Source organism: Pipistrellus kuhlii, unplaced genomic scaffold (assembly GCF_014108245.1).
Source record: "Pipistrellus kuhlii isolate mPipKuh1 unplaced genomic scaffold, mPipKuh1.p scaffold_m20_p_15, whole genome shotgun sequence".
In the NCBI taxonomy this organism is placed as follows: domain Eukaryota; kingdom Metazoa; phylum Chordata; class Mammalia; order Chiroptera; family Vespertilionidae; genus Pipistrellus; species Pipistrellus kuhlii.
In genome coordinates this window covers 33,832,788-33,853,797 of record NW_023425460.1, presented here as the reverse complement: position 1 = coordinate 33,853,797, position 21,010 = coordinate 33,832,788, and the positions used below count along the sequence as shown (strand labels likewise).

The 21,010-nt window shown below is 53.2% G+C and overlaps 1 protein-coding gene across 3 annotated transcripts in view; it reads right to left on the bottom strand.

The window, feature by feature from the left end:
• NEURL1 (neuralized E3 ubiquitin protein ligase 1) overlaps positions 1–21,010 on the bottom strand; it is a 71,442-nt gene that overhangs the window by 10,628 nt on the left and 39,804 nt on the right. For all 3 annotated transcript variants that reach the window (XM_045582060.1, XM_036438921.2, XM_036438922.2), the window contains exons 2-3: positions 10,084–10,325; positions 9,345–9,666 (exon numbers count right to left, since the gene is read on the bottom strand). In XM_045582060.1, the coding sequence (XP_045438016.1) occupies positions 9,345–9,666; positions 10,084–10,325 (564 nt within the window). The remainder of the gene's footprint in view (positions 1–9,344; positions 9,667–10,083; positions 10,326–21,010) is intronic.

Sequence of the window (21,010 nt, the reverse complement as noted above, 5' to 3'; positions counted from 1 at the left end):
TTAGAATTGAAGGTCAGATAAAGAGCTTCACAGACAAGAAAAAGCTAAAGGTGTTCATCACCACCAAACCAGTATTACATGACATGTTGAAGGGTATTGAGGAGGAGGAGGAGGAAGAAGAGAAAGAAGAAGAAGAAATAGAATCAGAGGCATGGAAACATGGAACAGAGTGACGAATCTCAGAGAGAAGAGGGGGAGAAGTTAACCGAAGATCATATATCTATATATCTATATATCTATATATCTATATATCTATATATCTATATATCTATACAGATATGCATTACCTATGAACAGACAATAGGGTGGTGAAGGCCTGGGGCAGGATGGGAATCAGGTGGAGGGGGGCAATGGGGGAGGAAGGGGAACTCTGCAATACTCTCAACAATAAGATTTTTTTTAAAAACAACAATGGGCTTTTAAAGGCATAGAAAATGCTTAGTATATAAACTAACGAGCAAATCAGCAACCAAAGTTGTGCAGAACATCTAAACTATTTGCTTAAGCAAAAGATTAAGGCTGGAAGGAAGACACCAACATTGAAATGGAGGGTCCTTATGACTTTGACTAAGTTTAGGTTTGAATCCTAGCTCTAGAAATCCTCTCTCTCTCTAAGCCCCTCACAGACCTGGCCTCTCCTCCCAAACCCCAAGGCAGCAGAAGACAACAGCAGGAAACTAATAGTCACAAGATGTGGACTTCTGGCAGGTTAAAGATAAGATCTTGACCTAAGTGATGTTTCAGCTCCTGAGCCCCTGGCTACTTTTCTATGAAACCCTACCTGTGCACAAATTTCATGCACCAGGCCTCTACTTTATAATAAAAGTCAGTGTGCACGAGGCATTACCCCTGCATTTCATCCTTAAAGCTTCCATGGAGGTGTTCCTGCTATACAGACAAAGCTCAGAGATGTTATGCGACAATCACCAAGCAGCAGATCCAGGATTGAAGCAAGGTGTGTCGAACTTCCAATGACAGTCTTTGCTTCAGGCCCTCCTTTTTATTGAATCTGTTCGTGGGAGTCCCCAAATTTGGGCTAGTGCCACTGTAGGCCACATCGGGAGCCAATCCTTCCCTGGGAGCCTTTTCTCTGAGCCTCTCTATGGGAGAAACCGGGCCTTCTCTCTAGGAACTGGGTAAGGATGGCTGGGGCGCTCGGTGTGAGAGCAGAGCTTGGGGGACTGGACTGGTGTGGCTAGCAGAGGCCCCAATCCAGCTCTAGCTAACCTTAGAGACGGTCTCTAAAGCCTCCCTGTTTGTGTCCTCTCCTACTCAGCCCCAGCCCCTTCCAGGAACAGTGTTGTTGGGGCCCACACAAGGAGAGGGTGCTGGGCCCTCCCCCAACCCCCTGTCTCTCTGGAGAAGCCTCTTGGGGCCTGGCTGGTTGGGATTTCCCAGCATCGTGCTTGGCAAGGAGAAGGGAGCCGACCGGAAAATGCGATTCTTCCAGGGAATTGACTCTGTGACAGCGATGGTGCGGAGAGGCTGGGGGGCTGTGGAGAGCAGAGGCGAGGAGGGCCCAGGCAGGACGGAGAGAGAGGCACAGAGACAAAATGGGGGCCTGGGGAAGGCTTTGGACTTCAGGGAACAGATCTGGCTCCCCCATTCTCCGGGATTCCAGTCAGTGTCCTTGAGGACTCTGGAGGGGTGGAGAGAGAGGGGGGAAGGAACAGGGACAGCAGAGCGAGGAGAAAACAAGTGGTTTCGAGATGCCCAGCCAGGTCTACAGGAACAAGGCTGTCAAGGGGACTCACACACCTATGCACCCCCACACTTCTCTTCCCCCACACACACTCAGGGCAATCAGTCAGAGCCCATGGAGCTGGGAAGACCCTCAAGACAGATTTCTGAGTGGGACCGGAGATGCATTTTCCTAGTCTCTGCCCCTTCTATTCGAATATGGAGTCCTCTTCTACGTGAATACGCCCACTAGTGGGTATTCCCTACCTCCCAGGCAAACCTGCGCCATTGCTGAGCTACTCTTTGGCTCAGTGCAGAGAGCGTCAGCTTGTGAGGCCTGAAGGGTCCCAGGTTCTATTCTGGTCAAGTACCTTTCGATGTTGTTACAGGGGTCAGAGGGCGAGTAGAAGCCCCCGGCACCTGGGGACCTGATACGTTCAGTGATCAGTATTTGCTCAGGTTGAGTTTGCCAACCAAAGTCAGGCCCACCGGCACTCAGGCAATTAACTTTTCGAACTTAAATGTGGGACTTTATGGCAGTCACGATGGACAGCCAGGACATCATCACAGCATGACGTCGCTGACCGAAGACCCGGAGGGAGAAGCTACAAGTGGAGATTAGAGAAGAAAGAAGAGCAAGAAGGAGAAATCAGTGGGAGGAAGAGAGAGGAGACGAGACGGGAAAACAACTCCTTCGGCCTTGCTTAAAATATTGCAGGAGTGGAGAGATGCTGGGAAACAGCTACAGACTGAATCCCTGGGGCGAGTGCCCGGCTCAGCCATGTCGTCTCTCCCATCCCCTCCACCCCTTGGGGTCAGGAGCAGCTGCAGGCCGCCAGCAAGCTCCAAAATAACAATCCCGCTGGTGTGTCCAGATGCGCCAGGGCCCCGAAATAGACGAAACCTGAGATCCAGGCGCTGGTCAGAGCACCCTCCGAAGGAACAGCAAGGGTCAGTCAGCGAGGGTCACAGCCGGGTGAGCCGACCTCAAGTCGGAAGTCAGGGAAGGGTCCCCGCTCCCAGCGCCGGGGGAGAACATCCTGGGACCCACCTGGGCCCGGGCCTGAGCTCTGAGAGACAGCTCGGGAAAACCAGACAGGCAACCTATAACCCCAAGCAGTGGCATGGCCCCACATTTGGAAGCAACACGTTATGTAATCGGTGCCTGGGACACAGAGCTGCCCACTCCGGAGGCTTAGTGGTGGGGGGAGGGGCGGCACAGGCCATGGCAGAAGCTGCTAAGCTGCCCCTCTCCTGTCCCTTCTGCAGGAAGGCATTTGTTATTAGTGAGTCTTCAGCCTCTGCCTAATCGGTGTCTGGCGGTGGCTCTGCAGATCCCCAGGGCCGGGCGCAAACAGCCAGGCCCTGTAAAGCGCAGGGAGGCCTGAGCCAGGGTGGCACTCAGGGCGCCCACTCACTGACCCACTGTGTGCCCAACGCTGGGCAGGGGTTAAAGAGAAAGGGAGAAGCCAAAACCTGGGCCCTGGAGATGGTTTGAAGCGTGGAGGCATGAAAGTATTTGAATACAACTTCATTACAAAAAACGGTAAATGTCTCAGGTTAGACAGGACCTTAAAGAAGAAGGACGGGATCTATTTATCTCTGCCAAGTCCCCACCCAGCTTTGTTAGAATGCCCCTGAGGATAAGGTCCTCACCACCTCCCATCACTGAACACCTAAGACTCTTAGAAAACCTCTCCTTGCATGGATTCCTATGTGTCCTTATGTCTATTCCTTGGGGCCCCTTTGGAAGAAAACAGAGGCTTCTCTTCTTTAGGGTAAATATCCTTTGGTCAGATAATTCTGAGGCTAAGGTTCCCTCCCTGTTTCAGAGTGAGTCAGAGACAGCATCTTGGGGGGGGGAAAACCACGATTGGGCCTGAGCCCAGAGAACAAGAGGGTTAGATGGACAGGCAGAAGTGACAAGTGATTAGCAAACACCCGGAGAACTGTCTGAGCAGGACCAGTGAGGGGAGAGGGAGGGAGAGGAGAAGGGCCAGGCGGAGGGCACCAGGGCCGGCTCCCACCCAGAGACCCACCAGGCCGCCAGGGTGCCAGCCAGTGCAGGGCCTGGGCACTAGTGCAGGGGTTCTGGGGGGGCTGGGAGGCAGGCCAGGGGCTCCTTTGAAGCAGGGCCTGCCATCAGCCCCAGCCTTGTTTGTTTAGATTCGCACATCCGGAGCTCTGGATAATCTTTAACCCCGGGTCAGCCTGCAGCCTCCCAGCCGGCTGGCAGGCATCGGCGGGCCCCTGGGTGGAAGGCGCTGCCAGCCCATTTACTGTCTCCATAAACATCCTTCTGCCGGTCCCCATCTGGCCCAGGGCCCGGGAAGAGCCGGGAGGGTGGGTGCAAGTCTTGGATGGGTGAGGGGTTCTCCGCCCCTCAGGGGATTACCCCAAAACCCACACCCGCCTCCACCCTGTCCCTATAAACCCAACCACAGGAAAGCCAGGAGGAAAACACACACTTCCTGAGGCTCATGGAGGCAGGGCAGAATGTCCCAGAGTTGCAGACTCTTCGATTTATAGAATCTTCAAGGCACAGACTCTCAGACATATAGACTGTCGAATCATCCAGTGTGGTGGTTCTCAAACTTTTGTTTTTAGGAGCGGAATTCTTTTGCCCAATAGAACCAGAAGCTCTGGCTGAAGTCTTAAGAGGTGCCCTTCTTCCCTATTTGCCGAATGGACACAGTAATCACTTTCTTTATAAAACATACAGAGGATTCATGCTGTCTTCTTAAAGAGCGCACTGCCTGATGCAGAACTGCTGCTACCACTTCCACCTACACGCGCTTCCAACGGTCAGAAGGAGGGAGGGGGTCAGGGAAGTCTCCCTGGCGGAGGGGAGGGTTTGGGGTTGGGCTCTGAAATAACTGGCAGAATTTGGTGTGAGCAGAAAGTGCCTGGAAGAGTCTCTGAAGCAGAAGGAACAGCACGTTCATTTCTGAATCAAGAACGGTTGAAAGCTGTCGACGAGGAAGAAACCGCGGTCAGCATCCTCAGCCTTTCTCCCCATCCCAAGAGCTTGCCTCGGGCTCCTTAAGCTAATATTTGCCTCTCAGCCCCTGGCAGCCACGGCTGAAGGTAAATATTGGTTTAGCCTGGGAAGCAGAAGCCCCAGAAGGCAGTATGGTCCTCAGCCAACAGGGGACAGCTCACACGCTTAGAGCCTCGAAGTTTAGGCACAGCCTGGGGGGAACGGGGGGACCTGACCCAGGGCCCATCTCTGGAGAGGCCCAGGTCTCCCCCCGCCACCCCTGGGACCGGCCCTCCGAAAGCTTATCCTGAGAGTCTCCATACAACTCTCTCCCCAGCAGGCAGGTGGGGATCGTTTTCCAAGACCCGGGAACCTGGGCAGACGTTGGAAAGAAGCAGAATGCCCTGCGGCCTTGGGAGCCCCCACCCAGTGCCCTCCTGGGCTCCACCGCTGCCATTTTGATGGGGCCATAAATCTCCCATTGACCTTGTGCCCAGATCAGCCTGGGAGATCTGAATTCCAGGCCCCGCCTGGCTTCTGACTGGCTGGGAGAATTTGGGCCGGCCCCTTCCCATCTCTGGGCCATATTTCCTCTTAGTGAAAAACTTGATAGCACAGAAGCTGCTGAAAACTTTCTACTTTCATGGGCACAGCCCAGCGCCCCACCACCACCACCACCACCACCGCAAACACCTGTGCACACCCCTTCTCCTTAGTCACCCACTGCCTTTCCACTTCACCCCCTCCCCTGAAGGATCTGCTCCCTGAAAGACTGCTAATTCCCCACCTCTGTGCCTATGCACACCGCTCCTGTCTGGCCTAAATTGTTCCTCCTCGACCAGTCCATTCTTTTCACCTCTTTTGGTTCCTGACTCGAAAATCACCTCCTACAGGAAGTCCTTCTGGATTGCTCCCCAGTCACACCCCTCCACCTCCACCCCCACCCCAGTTTTACTCTTCAGCCACACACTTAATTGCAGGGTTGGGTTTAGGACACCTCAGAGCAGTTATATGGTATGCCCCCAATGTAAACACTCTTCGAGGAGAGGGATTTCCCACTTGTGTCTTCTCCCCCACTCCTGCACAGCGCCCCAGCTACGGCGGTCACAGAGGGGAGCTCGGGAGGACCCATAATCGGATCTTGGCTCGCCAGCTTTCTGCCAAGAAATATGGCTGCGCTTCCCGAGCCAACATTTCTGAGAGGAGCAGGGAGAGCTTGAGAACCTGGGATAGGAGCTTATCTCTCCAAGTATTAATCACCCCATAAAACTTGTATTTATTTAGTTGCTGGCAGGCCCTTCTTCCTGGAGGTAGGAAGCTGTTATTCTTGGAGACACCAGCCAGGCTCGGGCCAGGGCGCCCCGAGGGAAGAGGGCGATCTGCATAACGGGAGCCCAGAAGGCCCAAAGCTGGGGCCCGGCAGGTGCACCCAGGAAGCTCTGTTAGAGTTAGGGCTGAGGAGGTGGGGACGGGACACCTGCCTGGAGGTGTCAGTCAGGGAAGGCGCCAGCCCTGCCTCTGCTCTGTCAGGGGAGATGGCCAGTCTGTCCATGGCTTAACTTTCGAACCTACTCTGTGCCAGGTACCCCAGGGTGTCCCTAGTCTGAGGAGCAGATACTGGCCAGGTGGGGTTTAAAGGGGTTTTGCCAGAGATTCCAGAAAAAGGCAGGAGGGGGGAAGGGGACGGCTGAGCAGGAAACCTCTAAAGATAAGATACTGGTTTGTGGGACAGTCACACCTCAGGAAAGACAGACCCATCCTCAGAACCACCCATAGAGAGCAGTCTTCAAAGGAGAGAGGGCAACCCAGAGGAGCTGGAGGGGCCTGGCTGGAGGGAGGGAGGCTCAGGAGGACACAGGGGCAGGGAAGTGGCAGCAAGAAGAGCGGGGACAAGGGAAGTAGGGAGGAGAGGGGGGAGAGAGGGAGGAAAACTGACCCTGGGACTGCCTAAGGCAGTGGGCACACCCGGAGGGCAGGGGAGCCGAAGGAGGGCATAGAGCAGTGCGCCCACCGCCAAAGAATTCCTGGGTGGATCTTTTTTTTAAAAAAAAATCCAGTTAGAAAGAACAAAATGAAGAGATATTTTAATCCGTTAATTGACTTTAGGGTCCGTAATCAGAGTTTGAAAATGCCCAGGGATTATGGTGATTTACAGCACGGACAGGAATCAGCGGGGCCTCAGCCTTATCGAGTGCACAGAGAGGAGCCTGCCGGGAAAGCCAAATGAAACTGGAAATGCTGCCTGAAAACCCATTTATAGTCAAAGACGGGGGAATGGGACTGGGCCAGGTCGGACGCCTGGGCTCTGCCCCAGGGTGGGACCCTTCAGATTACTCTCCAGGCCCCTCCCTCAGCCCCTGAGGTTTGGAAGCCCCATCCCACCTGGCATGTTCCTACTCCCCTCACACTCCCCACCACCACCTTCCTGGAACTCGAAAGCCCAGCCTCAGCCTCCTCTTCCAGGAAGCCTTCCTGATCTCCATCCTCCCTCACTGACCTCAGCCTCCTCTGACTATCTGCCTCCCTTCATGCTTAAACCCACTGGAGGGTAAAGGGAAAGGCATTGCTTTTGGCATCAGAACACACCCAGTTCAAGTCCCAGCGCTGCCACATCCCTACACGGGCAAACCACATCTTCCCTGGGCCTCCATTCACTCCCAGTCAAACGAGGATAAAAGCCACTCCATCCGAGCTGGCTGCTAAGAGGTTAAATGAGATAACTGGAGGGGGACCATCTTGGCAAATGGAAGGAATCCTATGACCACACCATTTAACGATGTGCTGTGTTCTCTTAGATTATGCCCTGCTGGTGTCTGGAGTCTTTGCTTTGTCTTGCCTGATTTCCAGTGCATCTGGGGCCATGAGCACGCTGGGTCTGTGAGCAATCTGGGTCTACCTCAGCATGCCCCACACCCTTACCTCCATCTAACAAGTTATCCATCCATCCATCTCCCCTACCCACCCTATAAACACTCCCTGGCATTCTCCACCCACTGGCACAAGATTCCTCTCTGGAGAGGAAGCTGGGGTCCTCCTTCATAGCCTTCCCATCATTTTTTTTTAATTATTATTATTGATTTTTTTTTTTTTTTACAGAGAGGAAGAGAGAGGGATAGAGAGTTAGAAACATTTGATGAGAGAGAATCATTGATCAGCTGCCTCTTGCACACCCTCTCCTGGGGATGTGCCTGCAATCAGGGTACATGCCCTTGACTGGAATCAAACCTGGGACCTTTTAGTCTGCAGGCTGATGTTCTATCCATTGAGCCCTATCCATTGACCCCTTCCCATCTTGTTTGGGAATAAATGTATGGACGGACCCAGGCTCAGCCAATGCCTCCGCACTTAGAGAAATGCAGGTGCCAAGAGGTGGGACATGAGGAATGGAGAAGAGAATCCCACCCGGGAGGGTTCAGGGAGGAGGTGGCTTGCGAGCTGGGCCTTGAGGCCTGAATGGGATTTTGATCCTTGGGGACCATGAAGAAGGGCATTCTTTGCTTAGGGAAAAGCCAGAATGTTGTCCCCACTTTCTTTCCCCTCCTTTCTCCCCAACTAGACTGTGACTTTCTCAAAACCCGAGACATCCTTCTGTCTCCCACCCTGTGGCCAGGCCCTGGGCGAAGGCATAGTCTCCCCAACCACTTTACACAGGAGGAGACTGAGGCTCAAACTGAAGCGTCCAGGACAGAAGGCAAACGCAAGCTCTGGGACCCCAGGGCCTTGAAGCGTGGGGCCCCGAGGATAGCGCTGCAGCAGGAGGCGCTCACTAAGCACTGCCCCAGGAGAGGGGAGGTGGCCCACAGTCACTGGAGGATGACACTGTCAGCTGCTTCCCATCACAGCTCTCCGAGCCTTCAAAAGAACCCTGAGACAGTTACCATTACCATTACTTTGGGGATGAGAAAACGGAGGTCTCGAAGCACTGGCTACACTAACAGGGGTGAGGCCAGAGTCCGAGGGGGCATGTCTGACTCCAGCCGCTCTGTGGCCAGCAGGGAGCAGCCTGGCGGGCTCACCATTTCACAGAAGGAACGGGGCGGGGCGGGGGGGGGGGCACCTTAGTGTGGGCAGCCGGACTGAGACCATCCCTCTCTCCATGTGAATGTAGAAACACTTTTATTGAGCTGAAAACCAGAAAGTTCCCAAACTATTCATTTAAAAAAAACAGCCTCCTCATTTGGGGAACTCCACAAACAAAGGCTTCTGGTGATGGCTTGTTTCTCTGTTTTTACATTCACCATCTCCCCCACGTCTTTTCTACTTAAATAAAGGTGTTTTGAAAACAGCAGCTTTACTGCTCCCAGGCTCTGAAGTCAGGAAGGGAAAAAAAGATAAAAAAGTTTTTCAACCGCCAGGACAGTTTGCTCTGCAGGGATGGGAGGTGGGAAGACCAGGTGTTGGCTGAGCACTGACTTGGTACCCAGGGCTGTGCCGCGCACTTGACTCACAGCCTCTTGAACTGAATTCAATCTTCCCACCAACCCATTTTACAGATGAGACCGCTGAGGCTCATGCAGGCTCCTTCTGGAGAGGCAATGAGCGGGCTGATTTGTACCCGGGGTCTCTGTGAGCTAGCATAGCGAGGCGAGAGGGATCCTGGACAGAAGAGACTTAGCTCCCTTTCCAATCACAGCTCCCGAAGGGGGGCCCCGCGTCTACGGGGCCAGAGAGAGGGAGCACTCACCAAGCAGCTGGACGCCCCGCGTGAGGCCGTACACGTCCACCAGTGCCCAGAGCGGGTCTGCCGTGCGGACCCCGTTGAGGAAGAGCATGGCCGCCGAGTCGTTGATGCGGTAAAACACGCGGCCCTTCTTGTCCACCCAGAAGGCGATGATGTTGCCCTCGTTGGCGAACTCCTCGGGCAGCGCCTTGGCCCAGAAGCCGCTCTGGGAGACCAGGTCGGGGCAGGCGTACTTGGGCAGCGAGTCGGGGTGGATGCGGGAGGGGTCCTTGCTCGTGAAGCCCAGGCGCAGCGCCCCGCTCCAGCAGCACTGCTTCTTGGTGATCTGGACGGCAGGGGGGTGGCCTCAGACAGCCCGCAGCCTGGCCCAGCCTCTCCCCGCCTCAGGAGCCCACGAGGAAGGGAGCTGCCCCTCTCTGCAGACCACCCCCATGGAGAGCCCCCCTGCCCAGCTGGCCCACCATGTGGGCTCCTTTCCCTCCCCAGGAGCTGGTGGCCCCCATGGCCACTCCCAGCTTCCCTTCCTTCTGTGCCATGTGGGGAAGGCTGAGAAAGGAGTACGGACGGACGAGGGAACAGAAATAGGAGGGACAAGGAAGAGCAACAGTGGCAGCAGAGAGGAAAGAGAAGGTACAGGGTGCAGGAATGGTCAGAACAGAAGGCAGTGATGCGGGGGAGGGAGGTGAGATAACGCTCAGAGGCCCAGGGGGAAGCAGTGACAGAGCCGGGAGGGAAACCCCACCTTCAGCCTGACTTGCTCGTAGATGAGGACCGGGCGGTTACTGAAGGTGATGGCGTTGCAGAAGCTGGCCTGCCTCTTGACGGCCTTGTGGCTGAGGTCCATGAGGATCTGGGAGCCCTTGGTGTGCGGGTGGAAGAGCAGCGGTGTGGCCAGGAGCACCCCGCCGGGCAGCACTGGCGGGCAGTGCTTCTGCTTGTGGTGGCATCGGTGAGAAGTGACTGGGAAGGGACCCCCGATGGAGTCTGCACAAATAAAATAAAAGCCACGGTATCAGAGAACTTGGTGATCCAAGAGCTAGACTAGGGTACCCTAGGCAAGGCCAGATGAGTAGGAAGTCACCCACTGCCCAGTATTTCTACCATCAGGGCAATCCACCACCTCTGCCACCATTTGCCTCCATCCTTCTCCTGCTCCTATCTACTGCTATTTCCCACTTCACCATCTACCACCATTTATTACCCACCATTATCTACCCTCCTCCTTCACCCATCACCTCCCACCACCACCTAACCTCATCCTTCACCCATTACCTCCCATCACCACCATCTACCCTCATCCTTCACCTATCACCTCCCACCATCACCACCTACCCTCATCCTTCACCCATCACCTCCCATCACCACCGTCTACCTTCATCCTTCACCCATCACCTCCCATCACCACCTACCCTCATCCTTCACCCATCATCTCCCACCACCTTCATCTACCCTCATCCTTCACCCGTCACCTCCCACCACCATCATCTACCCTCATCCTTCACCCATCACCTCCCATCACCACCACCATCTACCTTCATCCTTCACCCATCACCTCTCATCATCACCAAGAAAAACTACTATCTACTGTTTCTCCCTAGTATTTCCCACCATCTATCTTCAACCATCAACCTTTACAGCAAATCAGCATTTACTACCAACACGCACCACCATACAGTCACTCACTACCACCAACATTTATTTTTTCCAACAAATATTCACTATGTATCTGCTGAGCACTGAGCCCTGTCCGAGGCACTGGAGATACAGGCATGAAACACCTAAGGATCCTCTCCTCAAGAAGCTAACATCCCAGGAAGGGAGATGAGACATGGACAGAAATCACAATATAAGTGGTAGGCAGTGATACGTGCCAAAAGGACACACAGGCAGACCACTTCTCAGAGAGACATCCTGGATGACAGGAAGAGGGGAGGAGAAGTAAATGGAGCTGGACCTACAAGGCTGGGCTGTAGTGAACAGGGGACCATGGGGCTGCCATTGGAGACCAGGAAAGTGGGTGGGGCAAGCTTTGCAGCCCCAGGACCACACTTATCTCTTCCTTCTTTTGGGGCCTCTTCCCTCCATCCCATGCTGCCTTCCTCAACCCCAAGCTGCCTTCCTACTTCACCCAGGCTTCCTAAAGGAACTCAGATCTGCCTCAAGAACCCCTGGTAGGTAGGTGGTGGTAAAGGGAGGGGATGGCCAGGGAGGTACAGCTCTTTCTTCCAGACAGCTCCACCACAGCCCAAAGTGCGATCGAGTATGGGATAGGATTTGGTCCAGGAGAGGTGCTTCACCACCGTGTGAGGTGCTTTATAAACATGCGAGGTGCTTTACAAACAGGAGACAAGACAGAGAGAGGGAAGAACACAGGACAAGGTGTCAGATGACTGGTCTGTGACTATTGGTCGCATGACGATGGGAAGTCACTTCCCCTCTCTGGCACAATGGGTGGCCTCTACCCTGTGGCTCTAAGACATGTGTCAGCAGCACTGACATTATCAATGCACAGTCTTGGGGGTGGGAGGGTGTTCATTTCTTCCCCCAGATCTGTGCACCACCCATCAGGGAGGGCAGCCCCCTCCCACCCATCATCTTGAGGAGAGACATGGACAAGGGGGAGATGGAGGCGGGGAAGTAGAAAGCCACAAAATATGACAGAGGCTGTTTTTTAGTCCCTCAGAGGAGAGCATTTAAAAATGCAGAAAGCTGGGTCAGCATCAGGCCTGCCCAGAAAGCCTGCCGCCCCCTAAAGGGGGAAGAGGGGTTACCAGGAAGGAGAGGAAGACAGGGAGGGAAGAGAGCAGGAGGGAGGGCTCCCAGACCACTCCAGGCCATGTTTGCATCCCTTTGCATTTTTGCTTCCTCCTTCCCAGAGGGCCCAGACACCAGTGCCCACTGTCCTGGGCCAACTGGACACCCTATGAGTCCACCTCCAGGCCTCCCTGGCAGCAGTGTCCTGAAGGCCAGGCCCATGGGGTGAGGGTGGCACAAGGGGCTGCCTTGCTTTTACCAAGGAGACAAGACTGGACTGTCAGCCAGTGCTCCAGGACTCTGAAAGCCATCAGGTGGTGAGGGCTGGAATTGCTTGGAGGAGACCCAGGCAGTCTGGGAAGGCTACCTGGAAGAGGCTAAGTGGCCCCTGGACAGTACAGAGCAGGGGAGATCATTCCAGGGAAGCGGACAGTTGTGGGGAAGGGTAAACGCCTGGCAGTGGTACTCACTGGGCATATACCAGCCTCAGGCACAACTTGACTCTTTTTTAAAATGTTTCTATTGACCTTTAGAGAGAGAGAGGAAAGTAGAGGGAGAGAGAAGATAGAAACATCAATGACAGAGAAACATCAACATCAACCAGCTGCTTCCTGCACAACCTCCGCTTGGAACTGAGCCCACAACCTAGGCATGTGCCCTGACTGGGAATCGAACTGGCGAACTCCTGGAGCACAGGTCAACACTCAGTCACTGAGCCATCCCAGCTGGTGAGCTTGACTCTTGATTTAAAAAAAAAAATACCTCTGGTAAAAGGTAACATTATGCATTGTTTAGGGATATACACATATACAGAAATGAAGCATAAAGGGAAAAAAAATACCTGCTGAGTGAATGGATAGCAAATTGTGGTACATCTATACAATGGAATGCGACTCAGCAGTAAAAATGGAATGAACTATGGACAGCAACATGGATGAGTTTCAAAATAACTATGCTGAGTAAAATAAGCCAGTTTCAAAAAAAAGTTCGTATAGCCCTAACCGGTTTGACTCAGTGGATAGAGCCCCAGCCTGCGGACTCAAGGGTCCCAGGTTCGATTCCAGTCAAGGGCATGTACCTTGGTTGCAGGCACATAACTAGTGTGCAGGAGGCAGCTGATCAATGTTTCTAATTCTCTATCCCTCTCCCTTCCTCCCTGTAAAAAAAAACAACAAGATTATATATATATATATATATATATATATATATATATATATATATATGCATATATAACCCACGGAGCAACTGCAGGCCCTCAGATCCCTTCAAAATGCTTCCTCTTCTTCCCACCCATCCCACTTGGGGCCCTGGGCCCCTCAATAAAGGTACAGAAATCACTGGTGCTGAGCGAATATAGTGGGGACACCCAGGGTCCAGAGACCCAGGCCCTGGCAGGATCACTCCCAGGCCTCCCTTCCACAGGGGAATGTGGGGTGGGCCAGAGCCCAGCCTCCCTGGCTGACAGCAGAGCAGGTGGAGAAGGGAACAGGGGAGCCCTGGTCCCCGGAGGCACAATGTGCACCCAGACCTGTGGTCTCAAACGCACGCTCATGAGCGCACGCGCGCACACACACACACACACACACACCTGTGAGCACATAAAGGCATGAAGGTAATCCAGACCCTGGGAGACAGAGAAGGCAGAGAAATGTATCTTTTCCTTATCCCCTAGACCAAAAATCTCACCTTTCTGTCTATACTGTGGACACATGCCTGGACTCGTGTACACATGGACCTACAGAACACTGCACATAAAACACACGCCCATCACATACGGACCTGCCTCCAAACCCATCCAATTTCTCTTTGAACAAGAGCCAACTCCACCATTTGTTGAAAGTGCTGCTCTGCACACCTCCAGGGGGCACCATTCTCATGGGTTACAACAGGAATGGTGCCCTCACAGATGTGCAACATGGCAGCCCTGACCCGGGGATCACCACCTCCCCACCCCCTGTTTCTGTTCTGTCCTCCCTCTCCATCTCAGCTGGCATTATGATCTGGGGGGAGAAGGAGATAGAGCAAAATGAGAATTAACATTAAGAACAGCTTGATGCCAAGGACTAGCTAGGGGTAGGGCTTTCCTATACCATCCAAACAGCTGCCCTCCCTGCACTGGGACATACACTATGACCCCTTCAGGTCCCTATGCTATGGGTGAGTGAATTGCGATTCAGACTGGTTGACCAAGTTGTTTGAGGTCACAGAGCAATTAAGTGGAAGAGCTGAGACTTGCACCCTGGTCTTCCAATGCCATGGCGAGTCCTTTACCACACTCAGCATCTAGTGCTAGTGCTCATTTCTCCAAGTCCAAGATGGCAGGCAGGGAGGGGAAAGGCTGTTGGAGGAAGTACTGGCCAGTCCCAGCAGAGGGAGCAGCCTGGGCCTGTGTGCTAGGCAACTGCTCTCCTGGGGGCCACGGGTCCTGGGTGGCTCCCAGCAGAGTTCCCAGCAAGCCCCACCTTACTGACAGGTTTATAGGGCACCCCCCACAGGCGAGGCTGCTGCTGACACAATGGAAACTCCCCCCTTCTCCCCCACAGCCCGTCCGCCTGGGCATTTATGAGCTGCCACACACAAGCCAGGTCAGGCCTCCAGGTGACCCTCAACCAGCTCAAGGCTTCATTCCTCCCTTTCAGTAGGGACCCAGGGGAGATGCCCAGACACAGCGTAGCCTTCAGAGTGACCTCCCCACTGCCCCCCCCCCCCCCCCCCCACCAAGCTCTGCCCCAGGACCATCCCCGCAGAGCCCTGGACAGGCTGAGCTGGGCTGCCAAGGAGAGACGGGGAGGGAGCAATACTAAGGGCTATGACCAAATTCTATGTGGCTTAACAGGCAACGTCTTTATCCGCCCCAATGCCACTCGGACAGACACAGGTCCTCAGAAGAGGCGTTACCATGGTCACCCAGCCAAGGTAAAGAGCCCAGATTGGAACCTGAGCCTGCTGCCTCCACACCGAGAAACTCTGTCCCTAACTGTGAGATCTCCGAGAGCCTCACTTTTCTCATCGGTAAAGTGGGGGTCACAGCAGACCTTCTTCACAGGATTTTTGTGAAGATTAAATGAGATGATGTATGTAAAATGAACCCCAGTAAGTGGCTGCTATAATAATAATAATAGTTATTAATTACAACTACTATATAATGATGATTATTACTGCTGTGGACATTCATCTGTGCTTCCCCACCTCCACCCCTCTGCTCACGCCGTTCCCCTGGCCCACGTACCTTTTCCCTGCCCCACCTCTCTGAATCCCACCCATCCTTCCAGCCCCGCTGAGTCCCCCTGCGTTCAAGATCGCCTGTTCTGAACCCATGGCCCTGCATTCGTGCTGGCATGACCATCTGCCTCCCCTAGGAGAGAGGCTTACCTCCCTCTCTGGACAGTGGGACAGAGCAACCCTGGCCATGCCACAGACTTGCTGTAGGACTTTGGGCAAGTCACTTTCCCTCTCTGGGCCTGATTGTCTTTCTCTGTAAAACGGGGTCATCACAGCGGCCCTGCCCACTTCTCCAAGTGATTGTGAGGACCCGGTGAGTTCACAGATTTAAAAGGATTTTATTTTATTTTATTAATATATTTTATTGATTTTTTTACAGAGAGGAAGAGAGAGTGATTGAGAGTTAGAAACATCGATGAGACAGAATCATCGATCAGCTGCCTCCTGCACACCCCCTACTGGGGATGTGCCCGCAACCAAGGTACATGCCCTTGACTGGAATCGAACCCGGGACCCTTCAGTCCGCAAGCCAAAGCTCTATCCACTGAGCCAAACCGGTTTCAGCTGTAAAAGGGTTTTACAAACTTTGACACCTGATGCCAACATAAGGTCTTATTTTTATATATATAAAAGCAACAACCATCACCAAAGGAAGTGACCAGCTCACTTCTGTCCAGGCACTTCTGTTTCATCTCATCCCAGACTGGCAGGTGGTCCTGACCGGGACTAGCTTATATGGAAAGACTGTGGGAGACAGTGTAAGGGTGGGAGAGCAGGTGGGGCGAGGCCTTGGGAAAGAGGAAGGATTGTAAAACTGGGCAGATTGGAAGTTCTCTGGGTTCCTTCAAGGAGCCCACTCCCCTCACCTGTTTCTTGCCTCTAAGGCCTGGCCCAAGCCCACTTCTCTGCTGGGAACTTTTCCTTCCTCCCCTCTCTTTCATCCTTCAGGCCTTCATGGTAAGTCCACTTCCTCCCAGAAGTATCTCTGGCCCCAGGCTAGGTTAGGGATCCTGCCATGGACCACCAGACACTCCACACACCCCTAACAAAGCATCCAGCACTCCAGCCACCTTTCTCAGCTCTGACTCCTCCATAGGACTGAGCCCAAATGTCCTGAGGCATCCCCTGTACACAGTGCACTGACTCGTCTCCAGTCCAGAATGGTCCGGCTATCTGCCATCCTTGGGACAGCTGAGAAAGAGCCACTCAGATCCCCTTCAGGGCGGCTTTCTGGAGAGAAAAGCCTTCGGGTCATTTGCGTCTCCCTAGTGGACTGTGGGCCTCCTAAGAACAGGGGCCATTGTCTTTTTATTTTTGTTTTTTTGCTAACCCTCTCCCAAGGATATTTTTCCATTGGTTTTTAGAGAGAGTGGGAAGGAAGGGGACCGACACAGAGAAAAAAACATAGATCTGAGAGAGACACATCGATCGGTTGCCTCCCACACATGCCCTGAGCCAGGGATGGAGCCTGCAGCTGAGGTATGTGCCCTGTTACATGCCTTTAACTGGAATTGAACCCATGACCGTTCAATCTGTGGGCTGATGCTCTCTATCCACTGAGCAAACCAGCTAAGGTGTAGCCATTGTCTTTTCCCCTGCTGTTTGCCCAGTGTCTAGCTCAAAGCACACTCATAGCAGGTGCTCAGTGAAAGCTATTGAGTGAACTGCCACTGTCCAATTCTTCAATCTACTGATCCACTGGCAACTGTCCAAGGAGCACCCACTTTGTACCTCTCTCTTCCTGGTGTCCTGTGGAGAAATTAAAGAAAGAGAGGACTATGGGACAGCTTCCTTCGCTGTCTAGCACCAAGACCCCCCACTCTACATGCCTGGCGACAGCCCTGCCTGCTCAGGAACCTTCAATAGCTCCCCACTTGCCTATGGGAAAAAGGGGAAAGGAAGGCTATGAGTGCTGACTTTTTTTCTTGCCTATCAGATGCTATACCAGATATCTGTGGGGTACAACCTTGCCTCACCCTCCCAGGCCCTGAAAGGCAGGTATTTGTGGGAAGCACCTCAAAGACAGCCTCAATGACCTCCCAGATTCACCACCTGGCTATCATGCCCTTCCTGTTGTAATCCCCTTCCCTTGAGTGTGAAGTGGATCTAGCAACCAGCTTCTAACAAACTGAATAGAGCCGAAGTCATGAGTATCGCTCCTAAGCCTGGGTTATAAAATGCCTTTGGTCTTCATCTTGGTTACTCTCTCTTGCCTCTCCAGGGTTGCTTCCCCTGGGGAAACAAGTTGCCACATAGTAAGGCAGCCCTGAGAAGCAGCCCACATGGGGAAGGACTGAGGACTACCAGTAGCTACGTGAGTAAGCTTGGATATGGGCGCCTCCAGGCAAACCTTCAGATGAGATCACAGCTCGCTCCAACAATGTGACTGCAACCTGACAAGACAGGAAGATGCAGGCACCTATATAAACTGTGTCAGATTTCTGACCTTAGGAGATATGAGATCATTAAATGTGTGTGTGTTTTTTTAATATATTTTATTGACTTTTTTACAGAGAGGAAGAGAGAAGGATAGAGAGTTAGAAACATCGATGAGAGAGAATCATCCATCAGCTGCCTCTTGCACAGCCCCAACTGGGGATGTGCCCGCAACCAAGGTACAGGCCTTTACCAGAATCAAACCCGGGACCTTTCAGTCCGCAGCCAACGCTCTATCCACTGAGCCAAACCGGTTTCAGCCATTAAATGTTATTTATTTATTTATTTTAAAATATATATTTTATTGATTTTGTACAGAGAGGAAGGGAGAGAGATAGAAAGTTAGAAACATCGATGAGAGAGAGTCATCGATCAGCTGCCTCTTGCACACCCCCTACTGGGGATATGCCCACAACCAAGGTACATGCCCTTGACCAGAATCGAACCCGGGACCCTTCAGTCCCCAAGCTGACGCTCTATCCATTGAGCCAAACCGGTTTCAGCTATTAAATGTTATTTTAAGCCACTAACTTTTGGGGTGATTTGTTATGCAGCAATAGATATGTTATGCAGGAATACAGCATCCATTAGTCCCATTGTATAGATAAGAAAACAGGCTCTGGACTGAGGACTGAAAAGTCCTGGGTTTGATTCCGGTCAAGGGCACATGCTTGGGTTTCGGGCTGGATCCCCATTAGGGGGCGTGCAGGAGGCAGCTGATCAATGATACTCTCTCATTGTTGATGTTTCTATCTCTGAAATCAATAAAAATATATTTTAAAAAGAAAGAAAACAGGCTCTGAAAGATAATAACCTGCCCAGGGCCACACAGCTAGACAGTAGTGGGCTGGCTCTGAACTCACGCCTGGCCAGCATGCTCAGTGCCCTCCCCCCTCCATGACCACTGCTCCCTAGTCAGTTGCTGCATGACCTCCCAGCCTCCATGCATACACCTCTGTTGGTTAGGAGTAGGGGCCATCTAAACACCTCATCCTCTCTCCCAGATGCCCGGCTACGTCTATAGCAGGTCCGGCTGTTCCCTGGAAAACTAAATAAATCCATGATGACAAGGTGGGTGATGGAGAGTGGCAGGGGATGAGCAGGATCATTACCCTCATAGCCAAGTTAATCTCCACACTGAGCCTCCTGCTCTCACTCACTCTGCGACATCCCAATCTCTGACATTCCCGGCAGCCAGATGTGCATACAGATGTGCCTCCCAATACCCTAGTTGCTAGGAGGGAACCAACCCTCCTCCTCCCACTCTCCCTCCACCCCAAGATTCCAGAAGGGGATTCTAGTTGAAATCCATTCCGGGTTCAGCTCCTTGTCCCAGTCTTCCCAGCTCCTCCCCAAAGCCCCCAGGCCAGGCTGAGAGAATGAGAGGGAGCATGGCTCAGTCATATAAATCCACACACCACACAGACATCTTCCTTCGTTCCCCTTACACAAATCCACACTCGTACACACGTGCATACACACATAGCCAGTGTGTGTGCCTAATGGCAGACACAAGAACCCAGGGAGCCTTCCTTCCTGGGGACCGCCCCCCCTCTCTCTCCCTCCCCCGCAGGGCTAGAGAGGCAGAAGATGCGACCTTGGTCCTTGGAGGCAGCCAGGTGTGTGTGGTGTCCACACTCGCAAGCACACACAAGCCTGGAGAAGCCTCCGTGGAAACTCACAGAAGCACATCCATTTCCTGAATGAGTGGTTGCTGTGCACCCCGTGTCCTGCCCCTTCACGTGTTAGCTCACTTAATCCGTTCTGCTACCCTTTGGGGTAAACCTTATCATCCCCAATGTGGGTCAGACAGAGAAACAGACCCGAAGGCCCATGGCCAGTAAGAGAAGAATGGGATTCCAACTCTCACCAAGAACACCAACTCATCCCCCTCTTCCTCTCCAGCCTTGCCTGGCCTCGGGGCTCATCTCCCAAAGTGTCTCATCTCATCTGCCTCCCCTGGCCACCTGCAGCTCCCACCGCCATGTGGTCCAGAGGCCCAGAGCTGTGCCCCACACTCTGCTCCCTGACACACTGACCAAGCAGCTGCTGGTGCCCACTGTGTGCCAGGCACTGGCCGGGTTAAGATAATACAGAGACAGCCCAGCCGGCATGGCTCAGTGGTTGAACATCAACCTTCAAACCAGGAGGCCACAATTCAATTCCCGGTCAGGGCACATGCTCAGGTTGCAGACTCAATACCCAGGGTGGGGCACGCAGGAGGCAGCTGATCAATGTGGCTCTCATCAGTGATGTTTCTCTCTCTCTCTCCCTCTCTATTCCTCTCTGTAAAAAATCAATAAACTATTTAAATATATATATATATATTTTTTTTTAAATAGTTTATTGATTTTTTTTTTCAGAGAGAAAGAGAGAGGGATAGAGAGCTAGAAACATGGATGAGAGAAACATCGACCAGCTACCTCCTGCACACCCCGCCACTGGGAATGTGCCTACAACCAAGGTACATGCCCTTGACGGAATCGAACCTGGGACCCTTCAGTCCGCAGACCGACACTCTATCCACTGAGCCAAACCGGTTTTGGCAATAATATATATATTTTTAAAAAGATAATACAGAGTTGGATCCGCCTGACCCCTGCCCTCCTGGAGCCATAAGCACAAGTGGGGTGTGGTGTGCGTGTGTACATATGGTCACAGACACACCTGCCGGCTCACCCTGGCCCTTAAGCCAGAGCTGCTGCCAGGAGACAGGCGGCTCCCTCGGTGCTAATCCCACGTCTCATAAATCCATCGTAGGCCCTCTCCCCTGCTGCCTGTCTGAGAATTAAGGAACCAAGGAGAAGTGGGGAGTCAGCTGCAGAAGGGACAAGGCCTGGCTTCCCCTCTGAGCTGCCGGCCATTTCCTTCTAGGTCTCAGCAGCTGCCTCTGTGATAGGCTAGTGTGGGAACCAATCGCCCAGGTCCCTGCACCCCTTAGGTTGGACTCTGGACTAACAGCCTGTTAGTCCAGAGTCCAACCTAAGGGTGACATGTGTGTCTGGGCACATTGGTGGGTGTCATCCACTCATCACACCAACCCCACAGCAATGGGTCACTTCCTTCCCCTGGGAGGAGCATTGAAGGGGGAACAGAAGGAAGGGGGATGGAGAAGAAGGGGGGAGGAGCGGGGAGGGCTCCCGGGATTGCAGCTGCCTCCCTTTGTGCTCTTCTACCCCAGCCCATCCTGCCCCCACGATGGGGGAGCAGCTCTGGAGACCTGCCCGGTGAAGGAGATCAAGCATGTAAGCGCCACA